This window comes from Carassius gibelio, chromosome A10, assembly GCF_023724105.1.
Source record: "Carassius gibelio isolate Cgi1373 ecotype wild population from Czech Republic chromosome A10, carGib1.2-hapl.c, whole genome shotgun sequence".
Taxonomy (NCBI): Eukaryota; Metazoa; Chordata; class Actinopteri; order Cypriniformes; family Cyprinidae; genus Carassius; species Carassius gibelio.
Window position 1 is genome coordinate 719,485 of NC_068380.1, and position 22,860 is coordinate 742,344.

General features: G+C 35.5%; 4 protein-coding genes across 4 annotated transcripts; 2 read left to right on the forward strand and 2 right to left on the reverse strand.

Annotated features, from left to right (window-relative positions):
* The first annotated feature begins 2,664 nt into the window (after nucleotides 1-2,664).
* Nucleotides 2,665-6,782, forward strand: orai1b (ORAI calcium release-activated calcium modulator 1b). Its single transcript, XM_052607330.1, has 2 exons — nucleotides 2,665-2,944; nucleotides 5,970-6,782. Exons 1-2 carry the CDS (start codon nucleotides 2,825-2,827, stop codon nucleotides 6,516-6,518), a joined length of 669 nt encoding a protein of 222 aa, XP_052463290.1. The 5' UTR covers nucleotides 2,665-2,824; the 3' UTR covers nucleotides 6,519-6,782.
* A 1,632-nt stretch (nucleotides 6,783-8,414) lies between these two features.
* morn3 (MORN repeat containing 3) lies at nucleotides 8,415-10,908 on the reverse strand. The gene is made up of 6 exons (XM_052607329.1): nucleotides 10,782-10,908; nucleotides 10,473-10,618; nucleotides 10,069-10,226; nucleotides 9,837-9,996; nucleotides 8,716-8,900; nucleotides 8,415-8,555 (listed from the first exon to the last, which is right to left on the reverse strand). Exons 2-6 carry the CDS (start codon nucleotides 10,615-10,617, stop codon nucleotides 8,433-8,435), a joined length of 771 nt encoding a protein of 256 aa, XP_052463289.1. The 5' UTR covers nucleotide 10,618; nucleotides 10,782-10,908; the 3' UTR covers nucleotides 8,415-8,432.
* A 141-nt stretch (nucleotides 10,909-11,049) lies between these two features.
* Nucleotides 11,050-17,446, forward strand: LOC128020708 (transmembrane protein 120B). The gene is made up of 12 exons (XM_052607335.1): nucleotides 11,050-11,151; nucleotides 13,487-13,605; nucleotides 13,696-13,812; nucleotides 13,911-13,970; nucleotides 14,054-14,149; nucleotides 14,227-14,316; nucleotides 15,023-15,088; nucleotides 15,187-15,248; nucleotides 15,323-15,415; nucleotides 15,549-15,613; nucleotides 16,037-16,105; nucleotides 16,204-17,446. The coding sequence occupies exons 1-12, from the start codon at nucleotides 11,089-11,091 to the stop codon at nucleotides 16,315-16,317; spliced, it is 1,014 nt and encodes a 337-aa protein (XP_052463295.1). The 5' UTR covers nucleotides 11,050-11,088; the 3' UTR covers nucleotides 16,318-17,446.
* Nucleotides 17,447-18,102: 656 nt separating this feature from the next.
* LOC128020709 (rho-related GTP-binding protein RhoF-like) lies at nucleotides 18,103-22,839 on the reverse strand. Its single transcript, XM_052607336.1, has 5 exons — nucleotides 21,901-22,839; nucleotides 21,408-21,495; nucleotides 20,181-20,290; nucleotides 19,686-19,820; nucleotides 18,103-18,987 (listed from the first exon to the last, which is right to left on the reverse strand). The coding sequence occupies exons 1-5, from the start codon at nucleotides 22,027-22,029 to the stop codon at nucleotides 18,820-18,822; spliced, it is 630 nt and encodes a 209-aa protein (XP_052463296.1). The 5' UTR covers nucleotides 22,030-22,839; the 3' UTR covers nucleotides 18,103-18,819.
* Nucleotides 22,840-22,860: the final 21 nt, after the last annotated feature.

Below are 22,860 nucleotides of genomic sequence, written 5' to 3' on the forward strand. Positions count from 1 at the left end.
GCATTCACGCTGTTAATGGCTTTAATCTAACCAGGACATTTACATCTTGCAATCACACATTTAATACCCTAGCCAACCCAGAACTGGTTTGTCCACTTTGCAGCCCCCAACACAAAAACCTGGTACAGTATGTGTCATTGGGCTAAAATCAAATTTTAACTAAACATACACCGCTTTAGCCTACATCAAAACATGTTGGAAACGTTTGTGTGCATTGAACATCTCGTTACAATCTAGTGTTTACAAAACAGTCGCAGTTATTTAAGTTACTTTGTCATTTTGGTCAAGAAGTGTCTGCTAAATGTAATATAATTACAACATGTTAAAACGCATGTGAATAAACGCTGTTTTCACCACCAGATGGACCCAGCCACAGTATAAAGCCTCGTAACTTTCCAAAGATGTGTGGCTTTTAAACTCCTGAATTGTGTAGTAACTTACACCAAAAACAAGATCCTTCACAATGTCCATATGTGTTCGTGGATGTATGGTCCACGTCTCTGTGCCATTCCGCTGCAGGAAGCTCGTATGGGTCAATATTTTGTATGCCTGAGAGCTTCTCCAAATACCGCCGTTTTGCCCTTGGTGTAACCTAAAAAAACCTATTCCATTGTTCCTATGTGTTCCAATGTATCTCGTGAGGTACTGGAGCAGTTTTTAATGCAACAGTAACTTCCAGTCATGGTAAAACAGTGCGGAATTGCAAAAACCTCCTCCATTATAGAGTTAAACAACACATGTAAACAATCCTGTTTTGCCGCCGGTGTCCTGCCAGCATGGCGGAGACTGTGATATTGAGGGGAGGGGCTCTGTGCTATGACGACAACTCCTCACTCTCAATATGATGTTTGCACAAGCGATGGGAACTTCAGATAATTTTACCGACTTGGACCTTTGAGTCTTGTTCAGAAAAATGAACAAATCTTTTTTTTTTTTTGAGTCATTTCCTACAATTTGTTCATTTTAGCTAAATGTAATAAAAATGTTACTTCCCTAACACATCTACTACTATGCAAATGTTGATCACACCACAAACAATACAAAACTATAATGTTATAATGTTATAAGAAACGCGAGAAGGGGGTGATGAAAGTGTCGCGCTTCTTATCACACCTCATTGGTCACGGCTTCTGCTCACGGCAAGGTACATGACGATTGACAAGACTTATTGCCTAGTTAGCAAAGTAAATGCATAAATCACACCTCATACAACTCCCCATCTGAAAATGAACGAGTTCAGGGCAACTCTAGCCAAATATGCACGTCTGTGCCGCCGTTTGTGTGAAATAGAAGCAGTTTGATGTAAAGTTCAAACTCTATAAGGTGCTTTTTGACGCTTCGATGGAAAACATTGCATAGTTGTTTTGCATAATTTGTCCAATGTTTTTTTTCTTTGAAGTAAGTTTTATTTTCATTGTATAAAAATACATTTAGAATTCATTTAGCATTCCATTTTGAGACTTTTGGCCCCATCCACCTTCCATAATAAACTAAGTAGGAACCATTTTTGTGTATAGTGCACCACGTGACATCACAGTCAAGAGAATCAAAACATTACATGCACATAATGCGGATTGTGTTTATGAGGGGCCTAAACAATATGCAATTTTTTTTCTGAGGAATTATCCAAATGGTTTGTGGGGGGGTTACACATAGGAATTGTTTTTTTTTTTTTGGAAGCCGGAATTGCTCCTTCTTTCTTCTGTTTGGAATGCACGCTCTGCAGTTGCTAAACTCATGCATGTGTGCTTCGACAACACCGTAATATTGCGACAATATCTGAATATTTACTACCGTTTGCCCATTCTAATATTAAAAACCCACAAGTTATAGCCTTAGTTACAATAGAAATAGATATGTATGACCGATTCTCTTTAAATAAAGAATTATTTGGGGCATTAAATGAAAAAGTGTAAGATTTATAATAGATTATTATTAGCCTAATAGTAGTAGTAGCAATTAGTAACAATTATTGTTATCATTGTTTATTTATTATTTACTAATTACTTTAACAAGCTAATGGTGACCAAGTTGACATCAAAATGTGCATATTTGCTAATATAGTAAGAAGATATTTTTATCCTCATGACAAATAAAAATCTAAAAGTTTAATTAACTAAAATTTATTTAAAGATTTTTTTAATGAAAAAGTTTTTTATCAAAATGTGCATATTTGTTCAACTTAATAAATATGTAGTGTTAATTAAAATTATATATTTTTATGAAAAATAAAAAGTGAATATTTGCTAATATAGCTGTTATTGTTCAAATAGGATAAACAAAAATACATACAGACAAATTATATATATATATATGTTAACTAAAATAAAGTTCTATTTTTACGGGAAAAATTTGTTTGGTCAAAATGTGCATATTAGCTAATATAGCAAGGAGAAAAGAAAATGCTTCCTCTTGGCAAAGTAAAATTTCTTGTTGATGTATTTAGAAAAAGGGTAAGATAGTAATATTTAATACAATTGTATATACATATGAAATTAATGTTTTTGAAATAGCCATTTACAAATAAATGTACAAAAAAATATATCATATATCACTTTCTTTAAAAAAAAAATATCATATATTTTTTTTTAAGAAAGTGTACAAAATGTACATCGATTCTGTTATGTTCACACACTAATAAGTGTGTAAACAAATGTGTTGTCGCGAAGGCTTGTGGGTAATGCCTTCAGGATGCATCCAGTTTCACTTGAACAAGCCAGCTGACTGTCTCGTTCAGGCGTAGCGCTGGAGATTCACCATTAACCCAGCGCAATGCTTCAGTTCAGCTGAATCTCTCGGATAGTTTCTCAGAACCTCTGCTCAGATGAACATGAGTCGGAACGAGCATTCGCTGCAGGCTCTGTCCTGGAGAAAGCTTTACCTGAGCAGAGCCAAACTCAAAGCGTCCAGTCGCACGTCTGCTCTTTTATCCGGTTTCGCAATGGTGAGTTGGTTTTCGTGTCTGTTTCTTTAGTGCTGTGCACGTTCGGTTTGCACCGGCTGTATAAACACCGAGTTGTTAAAGAGAAAGTGCGTTTAATAATGTTGTGTAAGTTTAAGCGAATATTTTGGCTTCAAAAGGCGCACGACTCTTTGTTTTTTATGCATCTGCAATCACAAAGTGACAGCCACATTTGTTTAGCTTGTGCTAATGTTCAACTTTATACTGTACATATATTCATGATTGCAGTTTTTACTTAGTAATGTTATTAAAGAGCAACACACTACTGGATATTACCCGGATGCAGCCAAGCCTCTATGGAAGCATATGGGTAGCATTATTCAATTTGGGGTGTAATATGCAAAATGAAAATGCAATATGTAAAATGGCAATGCATTTCTGTATTTACATTTACATTTTCCAATACATTTGTGCAACGTTTGGTGCAAAATGAAAATGAAAATGAAATTACATAATTTTCATTTGCCATTTCCTACACCAGTTTTAATATGTAAAATGAATATTAATTTTAACGCTTTATAAGTTGCAAAATGAAAATGAAAATGTATTACAGAAACGATTAGATATGTCTAACACGTTCAAGCAAAAACTGTGGCAAAATGATCATTTAAATGCAATTTTTCTTAAATGCATTAACACTCACAGTCAAGACACTTGAGATTGCATTTTCATTCAATGTCCCGCAATGAATGTAGCAAAATTCAATGTGCACATTGAAAATGCATTCCGAGCCGATCACATCTCCGCCCCCTCCCGCCATGTCAATCACTGCGTGAACAAGGCGGGGCTTACAGAAGGTCAGAGACTCACATCTCAAGAAGATGATTCAAGTGAGAGAACCTGGACAAGACAGTGGCCCGTGTACGTTTTGATCATTTCGGTTTATGGCTTCAATATTTCATTCGCACTTGTGGGCGGAGCTGAAACGCTGCTTTCATCTGATTGGTCGAATCGCTCCGCTTTCAGCTAGGTCTTTTTATTCTTTAAGGCAGAATAAGAGTCAGTGCGAGTGAAGCACTGTAATGTCTGAAACCACCGCTCACTGTTAATTAGCATAATATTTGAATCAGATATAGTAGCTGGGCACATAATTCGTGCTGTCGAAACCTGCAAATTATTTCTAGGTTGTAGTATTGTATGAATATTGTCCCACTGATAAATACAGTGCAAATATTTCTATCTCTTTGGATAAAAGTTAAGTGGAAATAAAAATCAATAATAGACTGAACAGTTCCATGTCTGTAACATTTACCACTCTCATCTTTTAAGTCATAAGGCACTATGTGTGTGTGACAATAATAAATAATTGTAGAAATTAATATAGTTAAATTTCTAAATAAAAATAGTAAAATTAGCTCTATGCTGCTCAGTGCTCCTGTAGCCTACCTCAGAGCGCCCTCTCGCGGCTGTAGTCGGTAATGTTTTCTCTTGGTCCTGAATAAATGCGACTTATAGTCCAGTGCGACTTATATATGTTTTTTTACTCGTCATGACGTATTTTTGGACTGATGCAACTTATACCTATACTTAACATTATTATTATTATTTATTATGAGAGTAGGCTAAATGACACAGACTAGAACTTAAATGTTTCACCCAATTCAGCTCAGATCTTCAGACTCGTCCGACTCGTGTTGCTTCTATAACTGGCCAGACTTACCTTCCCAAAAAATCCTATTTCATTTTATTTCATAAATTTAACTATATTTATTTCCACTTCACTATTATCCAAGGAGACAGAACTATTTGCACTGTATTTATCAGTGGGACAATATTCATACAATACTACAACCTAGAAATAATTTGCAGGTTTCGACAGCACGAATTATGTGCCCAGCTACTATATCTGATTCAAATATTATGCTAATTAACAGTGAGCGGTGGTTTCAGACATTACAGTGCTTCACTCGCACTGACTCTTATTCTGCCTTAAAGAATAAAAAGACCTAGCTGAAAGCGGAGCGATTCGACCAATCAGATGAAAGCAGCGTTTCAGCTCCGCCCACAAGTGCGAATGAAATATTGAAGCCATAAACCAAAATGATCAAAACGTACACGGGCCACTGTCTTGTCCATGTTCTCTCACTTGAATCATCTTCTTGAGATGTGAGTCTCTGACCTTCTGTAAGCCCCGCCTTGTTCACGCAGTGATTGACATGGCGGGAGGGGGCGGAGATGTGATCGGCTCGGAATGCATTTTCAATGTGCACATTGAATTTTGCTACATTCATTGCGGGACATTGAATGAAAATGCAATCGCAAGTGTCTTGACTGTGAGTGTTAATGCATTTAAGAAAAATAGCATTTAAATGATCATTTTGCCACAGTTTTTGCTTGAACGTGTTAGACATATCTAATCATTTCTGTAATACATTTTAATTTTAATTTTGCAACTTATAAAGCGTTAAAATTAGTATTCATTTTACATATTAAAACTGGTGTATGAAATGTCAAATTCAACTTATGTAATTTAATTTTCATTTTCATTTTGCACCAAACGTTGCACAAATGTATTGGAAAATGTAAATGTAAATACAGAAATGCATTGCCATTTTACATATTGCATTGTCATTTTGCATATTACATTCCAAATTGAATAATGCTACCCCTATGCTTCCATAAGCCTCAACTTCTTGATTCGTCCACTGCAGTGCACTTTAATTCGTTGCCAAACCGATTCCTAAGAAATCTTACAATCTGCACACGTCCAACTTTAAATTAACATCTTAATCCTCTTTAAACCTAAATGCACATTTTGTTTCATGTAAATATTCTTAATTAAAAAAAAAAAAAAAAAAAAAAAAATTTAAATTAAAAAAAAGTATATTTTTTTTTATTGTTTATAGCACTTCCCAGGTAGATAGATGAATAAAATTGTTTTATTATAATATAAATTAGTTTTAGATACACACTAATTATATATATCATTATAATGACTGAAATTACAGTACAATATTTGTTGGGTTCGAAGACTGTATTTTACCTGTGTTTTCCTTCCATTCAACAGGTGGCCATGGTGGAAGTACAGCTGGACACCAATCACGACTATCCACCAGGACTGCTGATCACTTTCAGTGCTTGCACCACTGTGTTAGTGGCTGTCCACCTGTTTGCCCTCATGGTGAGCACCTGCATTCTCCCCAACATCGAAGCGGTCAGCAACGTGCACAACCTCAACTCTGTGAAGGAGTCTCCTCACGAGAGAATGCATCGCCACATCGAGCTGGCCTGGGCTTTTTCCACAGTAATTGGAACATTGCTCTTCCTGGCCGAGGTGGTCCTGCTGTGCTGGGTCAAGTTTTTACCCATTAAGCCGAAGGACCAGAAAAACGGTACTATATCTGCTGGGGTGGCCGCTGCGATCACGTCTACCTCCATCATGGTCCCTTTTGGCTTGGTTTTTATCGTCTTTGCTGTGCATTTCTACCGCTCACTGGTCAGCCACAAGACCGACAGGCAGTTTCGAGAGTTAGAAGAGTTGGAGGACTTACAGAATGAATTGGACAATCGAGGGGAGTTGTCTACGTTAAAGTCTCCCAGTTCTCTTTACCCCTAGTTTTGAGTTTGGGAAAGAGCTTCTGTTAATGTTCTAGCTTTGTCATGTATTGAAACACATCGTATTTTTGACCATTCGTATTGATCTATTTGTTTGCATGTCGTCACCAAAACATCCAGTTTTATGTGTTGAGGATTTGTCCACTGTTTCTGCTGGATTTACTAATATCAGGCTGTTTTAAATGTGAAAGCATGCACAGCATGTTTTATGGATGTTTTCTTTGTCTTTTTAGAAATGAACATTTTCTGAAACTGTACTCACCCTCAGGCCATCTAAGTAGATGAGTTTGTTTCTTCATCAGAACGGATTTGGAGAAATGTAGCATTACATCACTTGCTCACCAATGGATCCTCTGCAGTGAATGGGTGCCGTCAGAATGAGCGTCTGAACAGCTGATAAAAACATCACAATAATCCATTAAGACATTTTAAACAAAAAAATATGGCTAAATATGACTCCTCAATCCATAATATCGCTTTCTCCGGTGAAAAAGTTATCTCATCTGAATCAGGAGAGAAATATGCACAGAACAAAGTGCTGTTTACAAACAATTAAAAAATAAGTTGGTGGATTTTGGTGTGAGATGACTACAGGGGATGGACTTTATCACTGGATGAAGCATTATTATGAATTATGGACTGGTCTTTTAGCCAGAAGTGACAGTTTAAAGTGATTTGGTTCTTACAAACACACATTGCTCTTCACAAGATGTTAATTGATGGACTGGAGTGGTGTGGATTATTTTGATGTTTTTATCAGCTGTTTGGACTCATTCTGACGGCACCCATTCACTCCAGAGGATCCATGTAGCGATGAAATGTCTCTAATCTAAATTTCTTAAATCTGCTCCATACTCATCTACCGTTATATGAGTGGCCTAAGGTGAAGTAATTTTAAGCAATTTTTCATTTTTGGGTAAACTATTCTTTAAATTCATCACAGGGAAAATCCTTTATTTCAGTATGGCAGCTGTGCCAATTTTGTTACTTGCAAGGTTTTTATTTTCACACAAGGCAAGCTACATTCTTACAGACATGAGTGTGTATTATAACAACACTTTTTTTAAATACTGATCAGAGGCTGTGTTTGAAGTTATTACAGTACAAGGGACACTTTAATGTCCACTTGACCAAATAATTTTGATGTTTTCTGATTCAGGGCTTTGCTGTTGAACAGCTGAATCAAAAGCAGAAATCATAGTCTTATTCAAACTCCTTTGCCTTCCTAAATGAACCCCCTGAATGAGCACATCTTAGTAGAAACAAAGGCACTTTATCAACATGTTTGTCTGACCTTTTTTGGTAGTATTTGAAACCGCTTCCCATTAAAGGGGCCTCTGTTCAGTCTGAAGGTGGATGGAAGTGATTAGAGCCATCACGGCTAAAGAACTGGCAGGATTGTGAGATTATGCTAGCAAACACATTTTAATAAAGTGTTTATTAAGCAGAGGACTGTTTAAGCATGTAGTTACATCAGTAGCATCGACGAAAATGATTAAAACAACATTAAATTAATATGTTCAGTATTGCCAAATTGAAATACAATGATTTTTTTTTTTCTTTTCAGAAGTATGTGAAATAATATCCATCTTGTGCAAACATCTTGTGTAAAGTTTGATTAAGAAGTTCTTTATATTAATGCACAGCATGTCCTGGAATTTAAAAACCTACATACATTTCTACATTTTAATTAAAGTCTTAAGCAGACCAACTTCAACCAAACACCTATTTGTGTTCTTTTTTATCATGCATGACATGCAATTCTTGACAAAATAAAATCTTGCCATTTTGTTCAATACTAGTAGATGCAGAATGTACCAACAGTTTTTATGTACTGTGTGATTTTATTGTGCGTGAGGGGTTGATAAAACGTATTTCACTGCACTCGTCTGCCTTTTTTGATTTCAGGATATTGTCAAGGTACATATTGCCTAGCAACCATGTGACTTGGAATCGTGGTCTCTGTTGATTTCTCCTTGTCCTCGGTGAAATACGCTTGTGCCTCCATCAGCACAGCCTGTGAATCCTGTAGGCAAACCTTTGGACATAAAGCAGAGTTGTAATTCCACAGCATTTCTGAATCTGCATTTGGTAACAAAAAACCATGCAAAATTACGAAACATTAGGAACCTATGACTGAAGGCTTGTATCAAAATGGAAATCATGCAAATGAGCAAACATCAGCGTTAATCATTTACCTTGGGAATTGGATACACTGTTGGTCTAAATGCTGCTTCTCTCTCAAAATCAAACATGGTTCCACACTTAGCAACACCGTCAACCCAAAAGCCTTCGTACAGCTGACCTCTGTCCAGGTAGTAGAACTTGCTGTGTCCGTTTTTCTGTCCGTCACTCCAGGTGCCCACAAACCTGTTTCCATTAGCTTTGCAAAAAAAAGATAAAAATGTGTGGATCATAACTCTCTGCAAGAAGAAATTGAAGCCAATTTAAGACCATTAAGATTATTTGCATTACATCATTGTTTTGATGAAGAAAATTTTACCCCATATTCTCATTATCATTAAGACAAAAAATATGATTACTATCATTTATATATAATAAATGTATTATATAACAAATGTCATGATAAATAAAATTATATTATTATTTATCATATGCAAATACCAAAGTACCATAATGCAAAAAAATGGATACAGTAGGTATTGTTAATTTTACACACACACACACACACACACACACACGCACACACACACACACACACACACACACATATATATATATATATATATATATATATATATATATATATATATATATTTTTTTTTTTTTTTTTTTTTTTTTTTTTTTTTGGTTTAAAGCACTATATAAATAAAGGTGATATATATATGTATGTGTGTGTTTAATTATTTATTTAATTTTTGAATTATTACTATCATCTATAATCTATTCTATCGTATATATATATATATATATATATATTACAAGTGTTCCTAGTGTTCCTGTAGCTCAATTGGTAGAGCATTGCGTACCAAGCCCAAGGTTGTGGGTTCGATTCCCTGGGAACACATGATAGGTAAAAATTGAAAGCCTGAATGCACTGTAAGTCGCTTTTGATAAAAGCGTCTGTTAAATGCATAAATTTACATTTAAATTGTGTGTATATATATATATATATATATATATATATATATATATATATATATATATATATATATATATATATATACACACATACACACACACATCAGTAGTGTCTGTGGTAATGATTTTCAGATTTTTTTCTTCTTTATACAGAAGATGTTTTAGTGAGATCCACCATGCAGGCTGGCTCATTTGCTAACTTGTTTTTAGTCCGTACCTAGCAGAAGCAAACCCTGTCCATGATGTTTGTCCTTCAGCCACTCTCCCTCATACAGCTCCCCGTTCTCATACTGCATCCGTCCCCATCCACTCCTCTGATCTTCCTTCCACTGCCCCTCATAGAACGCAGATGGACTGTAGAAATATGTCCCGGCACCCTTTGAACGAAAGGCTGATGATATATTTGTGGAAACTATAGACCATATGATGGCAAAGTGTTTGATACTTACTTCCTTCTTGTCATTCCACCAAGAACCAACATAAACTCTCACATACTCTTTGGTCTCCAGTTCAGTCTTGCTCAGGGTTCCATAGCCTTCTCTCTTTCCACACCTCCAGTCTCCGTCATAGATCAGTCCTGTTTTCTTCCAAACCTGTGCTCCTTTTCCTTATCAGAGTAAAAGCTATGTTCAGGAACATTTTGTTAATGGAGGGAAAATCTTTCTGCCAGATCGAGCTTTGATACGCAGCGTTTCCAAGGAACAAATAATGTAATCTGCAGAACACATCTACATAACAAAGTAAATTAAATTAATGCTTGTCCATTAAAATTGCCAGGCTTCTTACTGTGATAATCAAGGCATCGAATGTATAAAAACATGCCATTAAATATTCAATTCAAAATAAATATTACCATGTTTCTTATTATCCATCCACTCGCCTGTGTATTGATCTCCGTTGACAGAATACACAGTGTGATGCGGCCCACATTTTTGGGCCTTTTTGTCCCAAAGTTTTACAAGAGGTTCTGTAGTCTGGGGTCTTTTCAAGAAGGGCATACTGTACATAAAAAAGACTATTATCATTAAAATATTATTAGCTTGAACATGCAAGCACTAAAGTACTTTGTGTAGGTAGTTTCTGCACTTAAAAACTGTAAATACAATAAAAGTTGAGTAAGGTAATCATAAAGTAGGTTTATTAGCACCTGCTCTGACCTTACCTGTGACCAAATTCACCATCCAAATCACTTAAAACAAACAAAATAATTATATTTAAACTGCAATAGTCAAACAGCTCGATCTCGACTGACCTGTGAAAAGAATTCGTGTACGGTATCCTAGCAACAAGCCTTCAGGCTTGACCAAAAGACTCACTGACGCTCCCAGTCGTTAGGTGGCGACGTCATCCTCGGAATCTTACGCTGGCCTGTGATTGGTGGATGGGTGAAGAAGCGGTGCTGATATAAATAGCTGGAGCGCCAACTAGCGGCAGTTCGCGGCAGAGCAGCGCCAGTACAGACGGGTACAATGTCACTAGAGAGATGTCAAAGTGAATGGACAGAAATAGAGGAAGAATATCAGCAATTACAGGTTTGAACTGAACGGATATGTTTTGTATTAGTGCTCCGACAGACGAAAGATGAATCTTGTGTTAGTAAGGAAGAAAATGTGTCTGTTTTGGATGTTTATGACGCGGCTAACAGGCTTTAGCTCATCAGATTAACAGTTTTTCTTTTGTTACCGTTAACTGTACCGGCATCAGTTCTCAAAAAAACTATACTAAAATGACTCAGTATATTCGTTTATATGTTTTTTTCTTTTAATAAATTTGGTGTGTTAGTAGAGTAGATCTGATAATGACTCACGAATTTAACTGGTTAAACCATGTTAGATGTTAACCACGAGTTGTTACTCAACTGTAAAAATGATCGTATAATCTATTCGTGATGGACTCTTTAGATCAGTGTTTCCCAAACTTTTTTCAGCATGCACCCCTTTCTAGTGTTTGGCACCTGTCAAGCACCCCCCAACACCTTACTCTGGTTAGATTTCACATTTTTAATTGCAATAACTAAATACAAATATTCACTGTAAATTAGAAAACATAATAATAATAAAAGATCACTTCCTTTTTTTGTGAGATGGATGGCATGCATGTTTGCACACAGATCATATACATTAAATATATATGATATATACATATAAATATTTAATTTCTTTAAAGTGCCCGTTTTTAACCTGGATTCACGAAACATTCTTAAGAAGAAATTTCTTGTCAACTTCCATTTTCTTCTTATTTTTTAGTTTTAGAAAAAACTTAAGGATATTTTGTATTCCCAAAAAAATTCATCTTAGGAATATTCTTATCTTTTCTTAAGGTTGTTGAAGATAATCTTCTTAAATTTAGGACAGCCCCAGACTTGTCTTAAATCCAAATAATAATAATTATTTAATGAATTTATTGGGTTATTTGAAATTAATTGTTATATTTGAACATTACAGCAACAGCTACATATAATACATAGGAGGACTAGATATGTGCACAAGTTTTCTGAAGGGACAGCGATGACTGTTAATGTAAACATGATCGCTCATGATTAGCCTGTGTGTGACGCTGCTTTTTGCTGACTTCAAAACTCATTAGCAACCCTGAAACGAGTCAGGGTTAATTTTAGCTTATTAATACATCATCTTTGGCAATATTCGGTGCATATGAGCGCGCAGGATGCATTTGCTGTAGAAGCGCGGACTAAAATACCGGAAGCGTTCACTCAGATGAAAGTGCAAAAACACGACACAAAAATTAATGAAACATATTGCTGCAGCTTAAGACAGGCTATTTTAAAAGTAACTGTTCAAAAACAGGCCGCATTAAAAACATGAAGCTGAGCGCCATTCAAAGTCGCAACAAAAATATACAGTCTGGTGCGTGCTTATGATTATGATTATTAGGGTAATCTACAGGAGTGAGTTTAGCAGCAACATGTATTTATTCAGATAACGGCTGTTAATTTCTTCTTAAGAAAAAAAATTAAGATTTTCTTAGGAATATATTTGAGAACGTTTTAATATTTTAATTTATTTCTTAAGAAGATTTTTGTGAATCCGGCCCCAGGTGTCCATTCTGTTGAATGTAGTAAGTGAAAAAATGAACAAATTATCAGTTAGCACCTAATATGAACTAAAAGAACAGGGCGGGGCTATTGTGACACAAACGTGCTTGTAAAATGAAATTATATCAATTGTAATTTATACAGTAATGTAGTGTGTAATGTGAAATGTGAAATTTTATTTCTTAATAAAACCTTTGCATGTAAAGTTTACCTCAGTTAAATACATAAAAATAATATAATAAAGAGCGATCTTTTTCCCCGCCATTACAAACATTCTCTTGCGCACCCCTGGTGGTCAGTCTGCGCACCACTAGGGGTGCACGCACCCCAGTTTGGGAACCACTGCTTTAGATCATTAAAGGATGGCGAAGCTCTAGACAGTGAAGTTCATGAAGCTACAGGGGTTTGAATACTACTAAAAAAAGTGCTTTTTTAGGGCATGATACCATGGTTATACACTTTTTTTTAAATACATACCATGGTAGTACCCTGGTATTTTTTTAATTACCCTGGAGTACCATGTAAAAACCTTAAGTAAAAATATTCAGTACTATGGTACAAATAAAAAAACCTTAGTATAATTTAACCATGTAAATACCACTGTAGCTGAATATGGTAGTCATTCAGTATTCATCACCACTCAGCTGTCATCTATTACTGAACCTGGTTAGAGTTGATCGAAAGGATTGGACCATGTTCAAAATGCCTTAAAATGAGCATCCAGAGGATGCCACGTGCCCATTGAAAGGTCATGCATGTATTAGGAAATGATTCTGATTTTATTTTGACTTCCAGTTTGTTTTGTGTTTTAGGAAACACACAAAGTCTACAGACAGAAGCTGGAGGAGCTGACGAACCTGCAGGCGATATGCAGCAATGCTATTAGCAAACAAAGAAAAGGCCTGAAAGACCTCAAGAATAACCTTCATAAGTATGAGCCGAGTTTCAGATGTTACTAAAGAGCTTGAGGACACATGCACAATGATGTAAACGGATCTTTTTTCTTTTTTCTTTAAAACAGGTGTAAGAAAACTCACAGTGAAAAAGAAACGGAGATAATAAATGACCTGCAGGTCCAAATTAAAGAAAGGCAAAATGTCTTTTTTGAAATGGAGTCCTATTTGCCAAAGAAAAATGGGTGGGTTTTAGTTCTTCCTTCTGAATGTGTTATTTAGAATACCACAGTTGTAAGGTTTTGTTTTGAGGCTTTTCTACTTTACTATTGTCTTCTTTCAGATTGTACTTAAATTTAGTACTTGGAAATGTGAATGTCACGCTCCTCAGCAACCAAGCCAAGTGAGTCAGATGTGAGCATGTCCATTGAGCAGAGAGAGATTTCCCAAAACAAAATTGCTGAAATTGCAAAATTTACTCAACAGGTTTGCGTACAAAGATGAATATGAGAAGTTCAAACTTTATATGACTATAATACTTATGTTTGGAGCCGTCACCTGCCTCTTCCTTTTCAATTACCGGTAAGATGAGAGATCTGAATAATTTAATGTTATTAATTAAATGTAATGTTATTAATAATTTAACGTCCCATTCACAGGGTTACAGATGAAATCTTCAACTTTTTATTAGTGTGGTATTATTGCACATTGACAATAAGAGAGAGTATCCTCATGAGCAATGGGTCACGGTGAGTTCAGTTTAAAATACATCTGATCAGTGTTATGACTTAGTGGTTTGGTGTTGTGCTATTGGGAGATTCAAGTTTTAATCTATTTTCCCAGTATTTTCCTGGCCTCTATCTATTCTACCAGTTAACAATGTGTTTTGGGGCAAAATGTTTAAAATAAATGAAAATGAACTTTGATTGTATTATTTCATTTGGTTGGTTGTAGTATTTTATATTTATCTGACCATTTTTAGGTTTATATATATATATATATATATATATATATATATATATATATATATATATATATATATATATATTTGGTTGTGGTATTTTGTTAGTTTTTTTTTTTTTGTAGCACTTTGTTCTGTTTATTTATTTGGTTGTGGTATTTTATTTGTATTTATTTTTGTTTATTTATTTTAGGAGTATTTTGTTTGTTTTTAGCACTTTGTTCTGTTTTATATATTCATTTGTAGCATTTTTATTTATTCATTTATTTAATTGCAGTATTTTGTTTGTTTTTACTTATTTTGTTGTGGTATATTTATTATTTGTATTTTTGTGTGTTTATTTGGTTGTAGCACTTTGTTTTTTCCGTTGATTTATTTGGCTGTGGTATTTTATTATCTTGTTAGTTTGTTTGGCTCTGATTATTTTATTTATTTGGCTGTTTTTGTTTATTTCAATGATTATGATTTACGTTGCATTTATTATCTCTTACTAGGATTAAAGGATGGTGGGTGTCACATCACTACGTCTCAACCTTTTTATCAGGTGTTATGTTGACGTGGTAAGTGTTTCGGCCACAAATCAAATAATGTAATACAAATTTTTTTTTTAAATCACCGGCTTGTATTTCATCACTACTCTCTGTTTCTGTCTTTTAAGGCCAGAAGGTCCAATGTATCAAATGTTCAGAAGTCAGTTCCTGGCTTTCTCCATCTATCAGAGTGAGTATAATCGATGTATTCTTTATTTGTCTTTTGTTTGTTGTTTAATGTGATGGTTTGTGTTTCTCTGGCAGGTTGTGTGCAGTTTCTTCAGTATTATTATCAGAGCGGCTGCTTGTATCGGTTACGTGCTCTGGGGGAAAGAAACCAGCTGGACCTGACAGTGGGTAGGAATTGTGTCTTTGATTTGAATCCTGGGAGAAATGTTGATCTGGATGATGTCATAGTTTCATAGCTGCAGATGTTACACGTTTGGCCTGAAATCAGACCCCAGACTGACCTCTTGTGTTACTCTTACAGAGGGCTTTCAGTCGTGGATGTGGAGAGGGCTTACATTCCTCCTTCCGTTTCTATTCTTTGGCCATGTGAGTACCAGCATTTAAATTCTGCCTATCATTTTTTTTTTATGTTGATTCTCATGCAACCTTACAGTCGTCTTAAAACGTTTGTCTGTGAAAATTGTCATGCATTTGACAGTGTAACATCTACCATATAACTGTGTGTATTATAAAAAGTTTTTTTTTTTTCAAGAAATCAAGACTTCTATTTTGCATTAAATGGATCAAGAGGGACAGTAGAGACATTTATAATGATACAAAAGATTAAAATAAAAACGTTAAAGAATCCTAAACAGTTTCCACAAAAATATGAAGTTTGCAACAATATAAGAGCTGTTTCTTGAGTAGTAAATCAGCATATTAGAAGGTTTTGTGTAGGATATAATATTGAAGACTGGAGTAATGATGCTGAAAAGAATAAGAGAATTGTGTTTTCTGTCCTCTGCTCAGTTTTGGCAGCTGTACAATGCTGTGAGTCTTTTCAAGTTGTCTGCCCGTGATGACTGCAAGGAATGGCAGGTAAAAAGAGCAGCTGAAGTTGTCAAACATCACTATTATTGCTCAAAACCCCAAATATTAGCAAATAGATTTTTGCGCTTAAATGTTTTGTTTTCCAGGTGTTCATGTTGGCCTTGACGTTTCTTGTCCTGTTCTTGGGGAATTTCCTCATTACTCTGAAAGTGGTCCACCAGAAGCTTCAGAAGAACAAAGAAAAGGTTAAAAACAACTGACGAGACGCCAACTCGAAGAATTCATATGCTGCGAGGCCAGTGTGGATGTCACAGAACTGAACTTCAAAACGCACAAAACTGTTTCGTCTATAGGAGTCGCGTCCCACAAGCTGTTTGGAGAGGGCCGGAGGTAGATGTTGACGTGTCGGCGAAATCGTTTCAGCAGCGGCAATGAAACCCAAGCTTTCGTGTCACGTTGCTCTATCGTCTGCCACATTGCTTTTGCTTTTATTTGTGCAATCACAGCAATTAGAGGGTAATGTTTGGGCTAGAAGCCACTGACAACCTTCAGAGACTATACTTTTGTTTTGTTCTTGTGCATGAATCTGTTTACAATAAGCCACATTTAAAGTTTATGCAATGCCGCAGGAAGGCTGTGGAACTGTAGATGCTCAGTTCAATGCAACACCTCAAAGGGGGTTATTTTTTTTTAAGGGTACATACGGATTAAAGTACTTGTTCGCATACAAGGCATTTTGGCTGAAACATATCCAAGATTTGTTTTTGTTTTTTTCACGATTTTATGTTACATGTTTCTGGGAAAGCATTGATGCAATGCAACTTCAAGGGAAAGGTGTGTTAGGCATGTTGTGGCTTGTTAGTACAGTGCTTGAGCAAGGCCAAACTCTTGAATTAAAGAAATAGTTCACCCAAAAATGACCTTTGATTAGAATTTACACAACATCAGGCCATCCAAGATGTAGATGAGTACTGACAGAAGTTGCATTTGGTTCCTGGATGACTTGTTTGCCTCAATGCTCTCCTTTGCCTGTTCACACCTGGTTTAGTTTAGCCTAGAACCCAAGTGTTACAAGTTGTTTGCAATTTCACAGGCTCAGTGAACTCTACCTGAAGCAAAAACCTGTAATTAAACGCCATTTCCCATGTTGGGAAATGCTTTATTGCACAATTAACCACTGCGTAAATCGTGTGTAATAGTAGTCACTCTTCACGGTGTGATTTTGTAAATGTTTTGTGTTGAAAGAATAACTGCACTTTTTGCTTGAACATAAAATAAGCCTACAGACTGGAGGAAAATAAGTTTTTTTCCAAAAGGCCTTTTAGATATTAAGTTGGATTTGTCTTGCCCTTCCGTTGCTGCTGAGCAAATAAATTGAATCTAATGCAATCTGTGTGGAAATCTGTTACTTAGATCTTCACCCCTAGATGGAGCAAGAGTGAAGCATGTGCTTCTACTTGGGGCTTGTAGGTGACATAAAGGTGTTTATAAATAAGTGATTCGATTTATTATTTACTCGTTTACAAAGCCCTGTGTAGTCTGGTGTTTAGCTATAATTATTTTGTCCAATTTTAGAGATTAACTTAATGGTTACTGTTTTATGTGTTATTATATTAGTATTAGTTCCAATTATATCCGCTTTATGGAATACAATATATAAAATAAAAATAACCGTGGAAAGTAGCCTCAATGAAATTGTCAGTAAATTCATATTGATAATATTTTAATGCTGAAGTAGCATTTCAGTCTTCAGCTCAGCTTCGTGGCTGTGACACGCAGTAACGTTAGTGTTTGGAGGCTTCCGTTACCGCAGTCACATCCTGCTAAGCAGGAGTATTTATGCTAACCACAACATCACTATATGACCAAGTTTGTTTAGCTAAAGAAACCAGATAATGTTATTCAAATGACTGCCTAATGTCTGAAAACTGCAGTATGCAAATAAAAGTATCTGTGTGCCGAATCAGCTGTAGCTAGGCTAGCAAAGAGCGACTTAATTTTGTTTCACACATGATTCACTTCAAAACACCTATCTGCACAAAAACTTAAAATATCACGGGTTTATTTGTACAATATACACTGTCAGGCAAATGGTTTTCAAATGATCCAACACTTTCTGGTGCCTATGTGAGATTTAAAGGAGTTATCGAGATAAAGTCTTAGTGAGAATCAAAACTGTTAAAACATTGTTAATGGTGGTGGTCTAAACACAGACTGATATTTCTACAAATCCCCAGGATTATTTTGCACATCACAGTACCTTTTTTGTTTAGAAAGTTTATATAATATATGGCCAAAATACTGTAACGCAAGGTTTTAAAAAATTTAACTATTGTGTATCGTGAACTGCACACGCAGTGTAACATAGTGGCTGTTACTTCAGCTAGTTGAGCCCCTATCATTATTAAACAACACAGACTGTAACCAAATTGAAAATATGACCATGTGATGTATCCCTAAAACATCAGCAGCAGTTTTTCCATCTACTGTTGGATCCACGAGCATGCAAGACCAAATTGCTTCAAGTCATATCAGTAACACCAGCAGGAGGATGTGGTGTGGACCACTACACACTTATCACACACACCCTGGTGACCTCTGTCAAAAAGTAAGCCTTGCATAGTGGGCAGATGAGAAAACGCACACCACATGTCCTGAAAAATATTCCTCCGTGAAAGCTTAAACAATGAGAAGCTTTATAACAAAATATCCTATAGTTCATATATACAAAACTCAAACAAATGTGTTTCTTCTGGTAATGGTCACAGCATGGTGCAGCGTTTCTTCTTCTTGCGACGGTGATTTGCTTTAGCCCTGGCCGATAGCGCTCGCTTCGTTGCCTCTCTGAAAATGTCCTCTACATTCTCTCTGTATTTAGCTGAACACTCCAGGTATACCTCAGCATTCATTTGGTTCTTGGTCTCTTCACCCTAAGAAAGAGATATGAAGTTTGATTACTCATATCTATATTAAACATATCTATATCTATATACATACACACATATATGTGTGTGTGTGTGTGTGTGTGTGTGTGTGTGTGTGTGTGTGTGTGTGTGTGTGTTTGTTTGTGACAGTAAATTAGTTTACACCAACATATAAAAAGATACATAAATATACAAATAAATAAATACAATTCAAAAAATGCTGGGGTCAATAATTTGTTGTTATTTTATTTTTTAATTTCATTTTTTTTAAGGAAATTTATACTTTTATTCAACATGGATGCATTAAATTAATCAAAAGGGAGAGTAAAGACATTTATAATGTTACAAAGACCAAAGATTTCTATTTAAAATACATGCAGTTTTCCCCTTTTGTTTCCACAAATATTAAGTAGCACAACTGTTTTCAACACTGAATGTGTGAAAGATATATATATATATATATATATATATATATATATATATATATATATATATATATATATATATATATATATATATATATATATAGAGAGAGAGAGAGAGAGAGATAGATAGATAGATAGATAGATAGATAACAAGCTTAACCCAAAAATAAGTGAACTTAACCTAATATGACTTGTATTTATGACACTGAGGGCTTGTGATGTTCTTTATTTTCTAAGTCAAATGTCTGCCAAATAAATGAATGTAAATGCAAAGCCAACCTGGAGGTATGTGATGGGCTCCAGATCTAAAGCTTTGAGCTTCCTCGTCTTCTCTTTGTCCTTTCGCAGGTCCGTCTTGCACCCTATCAAGATAATGGGGACGTCACGGCAGAAATGACGCACCTCTGGGTACCACTATAGGGGAACAGGGATAAATAAATAAAAAAATGTTTAAAAGTGAACTTCTTCTTTTATATAAATACTTTTTCTGGTCTTCCTTAATGCCGTAATGGTGTAATATATCTATCTTTAGGCCATAATTGAACAGTCCCTTTGCTGTGTCTTTATTTAAACAGGGCTCAACACATTCATCTGAACTGACACGACAGGAAGCTTCGAAGAAATACTGTTTGTTTTTAGAGGTGGTCCGTCTGTAATCATCTACTGTTCAGGTCAAAGTTTATCAGCTCACAGTTGCCAGCAAACAAGGTTAAAACAGACTTTCACCTGATGAACACTTCAGTTTTATTCTCAACTGGAGGCAAATGATTTCACCTTTATCGTGACATTGTCGAAAGACGTCGGATTGGTTACATCGTAGCAGATGACAACAAGGTTTGCTTCTTGATACGACAGAGGCCTCAAGCGATCATAGTCCTCTTGGCCTGTCAATAAACAGATTAGAAGGAAATGACGTCATTTTATCAAACTGATACTTGAAAACAGCGCTGCATTATGTGGACTGTTTCTATGGCGATGGTTCTAAACAAGTCATTGACGCCGAGGAGGTGGAGACCTCTGACCATATACAGAATCTTCCTGTGTGTCGTATTTTATGAACGTATGAAAGTATTTTGACGAAAAACCGAGATGTGGTAGAAACCACATCCTGGCTTCAACATCCTGTTCATGAGACACACAGAAGGTCTGGACAGCAGTGTGGGTCTGATAAGTAGCTTGATTATTGAAGAAGCAGTTCAATTTAGACAAAAAAAAAAACACACATTTGAGTTTTTGAAGAGTTGTATAGACATCAGTGGTTCACCAAGGTCAGTGACAGTAAATGACGATTAAATCAATAAGGGAACATTCCATATAAGGTATAAAATTTCTGACGATCGGTGTGATTAATAAAAAATGCACTTCCCTTTTCTATAACAATATATTCACTGTAGAAATATACTAAAAATGTCAAATATATCCTAGTTCCTGAATATATATAAATATAAATGCATATAATAATATATCCTACAGTTCTGAAATGTCTGAACTATAAACAAACTAGAATACGACTAACTCAGATATTAACTCCCATTTTCAATCAATTTTAGGCTTCAAAACAACTATAACTTTTTTTTTCCTGTAATAATATTTTTTGTATATACATATAACAAAAACAACAACAACAACAACAAAATACTGTTTAGAAGTTTGGGGTTGGTAAGATATATATATTTTTTTGTCTTTTTAAAAAAAAATATATATATTGTATTGTCAACAAGGCTGCATTTATTAAATCTTGCAAAATAATTCAAAATTAAATTGAACACAATGCCAAAGGGATTTTTTCAAAATATTATTAGTATTATTTATATAATCATGCAATGATCAAAGTGTCTATGTGGCCTGACCTAAGGGATGACAGCTGAGACAACTATTACTAAACGCTTCAAACCCATTTCACTCAATATTCCTGCCTAAATAGTTTATTAATGAAGCATGTCACTATAGAGAACGGGGTGTTTGTACTCTGAGGTGTGTCTGGCGTCTGTAGACACTTACCTGCTGTATCATAGAGATTCAGCTGAATGTCTTTCCCTCCGTAGGATACAGTGGTGACATATTTTTCGAACACAGATGGAGCATATTTCTGTTGATTTTCAACATAAAATCAGACAAATACAGGCATACAATGGATGATAGTGAATAATAAGTTCAGGTTTCTACAAGACAATTTGAAGTACGATCAAGGCGTAGGCAGAAACCAGTGGAAATTAGTTGCTGAGGATGTTGTGCAAATGACTCTTATACATTTTGCAATGTTTCCTTCTCTTGAAAATGGTCAATTCTGTAACTATCTTTACAACTGAAGTAAATCTGGTTTACTTACACATACACACACACACACACACAAACACACACAAACACCCACACACACACACACACACACAGACACACACAAAACTGTCAAGTTAGCACAAGCAAATTTGTACTTTTCCAACATAAAACCCCTCAAAATCATAATCTGAAGCTAAATTGTGACCTAAAAGCTTACCTCTGGGAAATCTCCTTTGGCGTACACCATCAGCAGGGATGTTTTCCCACAACCCCCGTCTCCGACGATAACAATTTTGAGAGAATCAGTCTGAGTGCCATTGCCGGCTACAGTGCCGTTCTGTGTCATGTCCTTTTCTTGGGCCTCACCGGCCAAGTCAGTTCCTCCAACAAGTGCCCAAGTGCACAAAAGTGTCAGGTAAATTCATTGGTAGGAGTAGCGGTTGAATATAACGTGAGACTAACAGTCTGCCAGGTAAGCATGCTACTATCCGGTCTCAACTTCCTCCTCCTCTCGACTCTTTTTTTCCTTTCAAACCATGTGACTATGTTTTCAAGAACCTCAGATCAGAGCGTGTGACTGTAATTGAGGCTGTGACTCTTTTCTATGACTGTCTACACATGGTCTGCAACATCACTAGGCGGGGTACATGAAGGCACTCCCTCCAGCCGGTCAGGAGCGTTTACTTCCCAACTACATGTTAATTGAGACAGTCCTCTGAAAACCTTCTCACATTCTCCCATCTACAGAGGGTGGAGCAGGACGGGATGTTGCTCTGAATGGTATGCTTAAGATGATATTACAAAAAACATAATTGCAGTGATTATTTTAGCAATTTGGTGATAATTAAGTGTTAATTATGTAACAATTACATAAGTAAAAGTGTTATTAACAGTATTACTAGATTTACCCACCTATTACACATGCTAGGCTATTTAGTATTATTCACATGTTTTATATATTAATATTTTTTTTTCTCGTATTTTCTGTTTTCATTACAATTTTATATTTTTAATTTTATTTTTTGTGTTTTTGTTATTTTTAAAATTCCTATATAGTTTTTGTTCATATTTAGTTCAGTTTTGGGTTGTTTTAGGCCATCAAGCTGAACCAAATGAAAATAAGAAATGTTGCCTCACCAGCTGAAGTAAAATAAGCAAAAGTTATTTTTTTAATAAT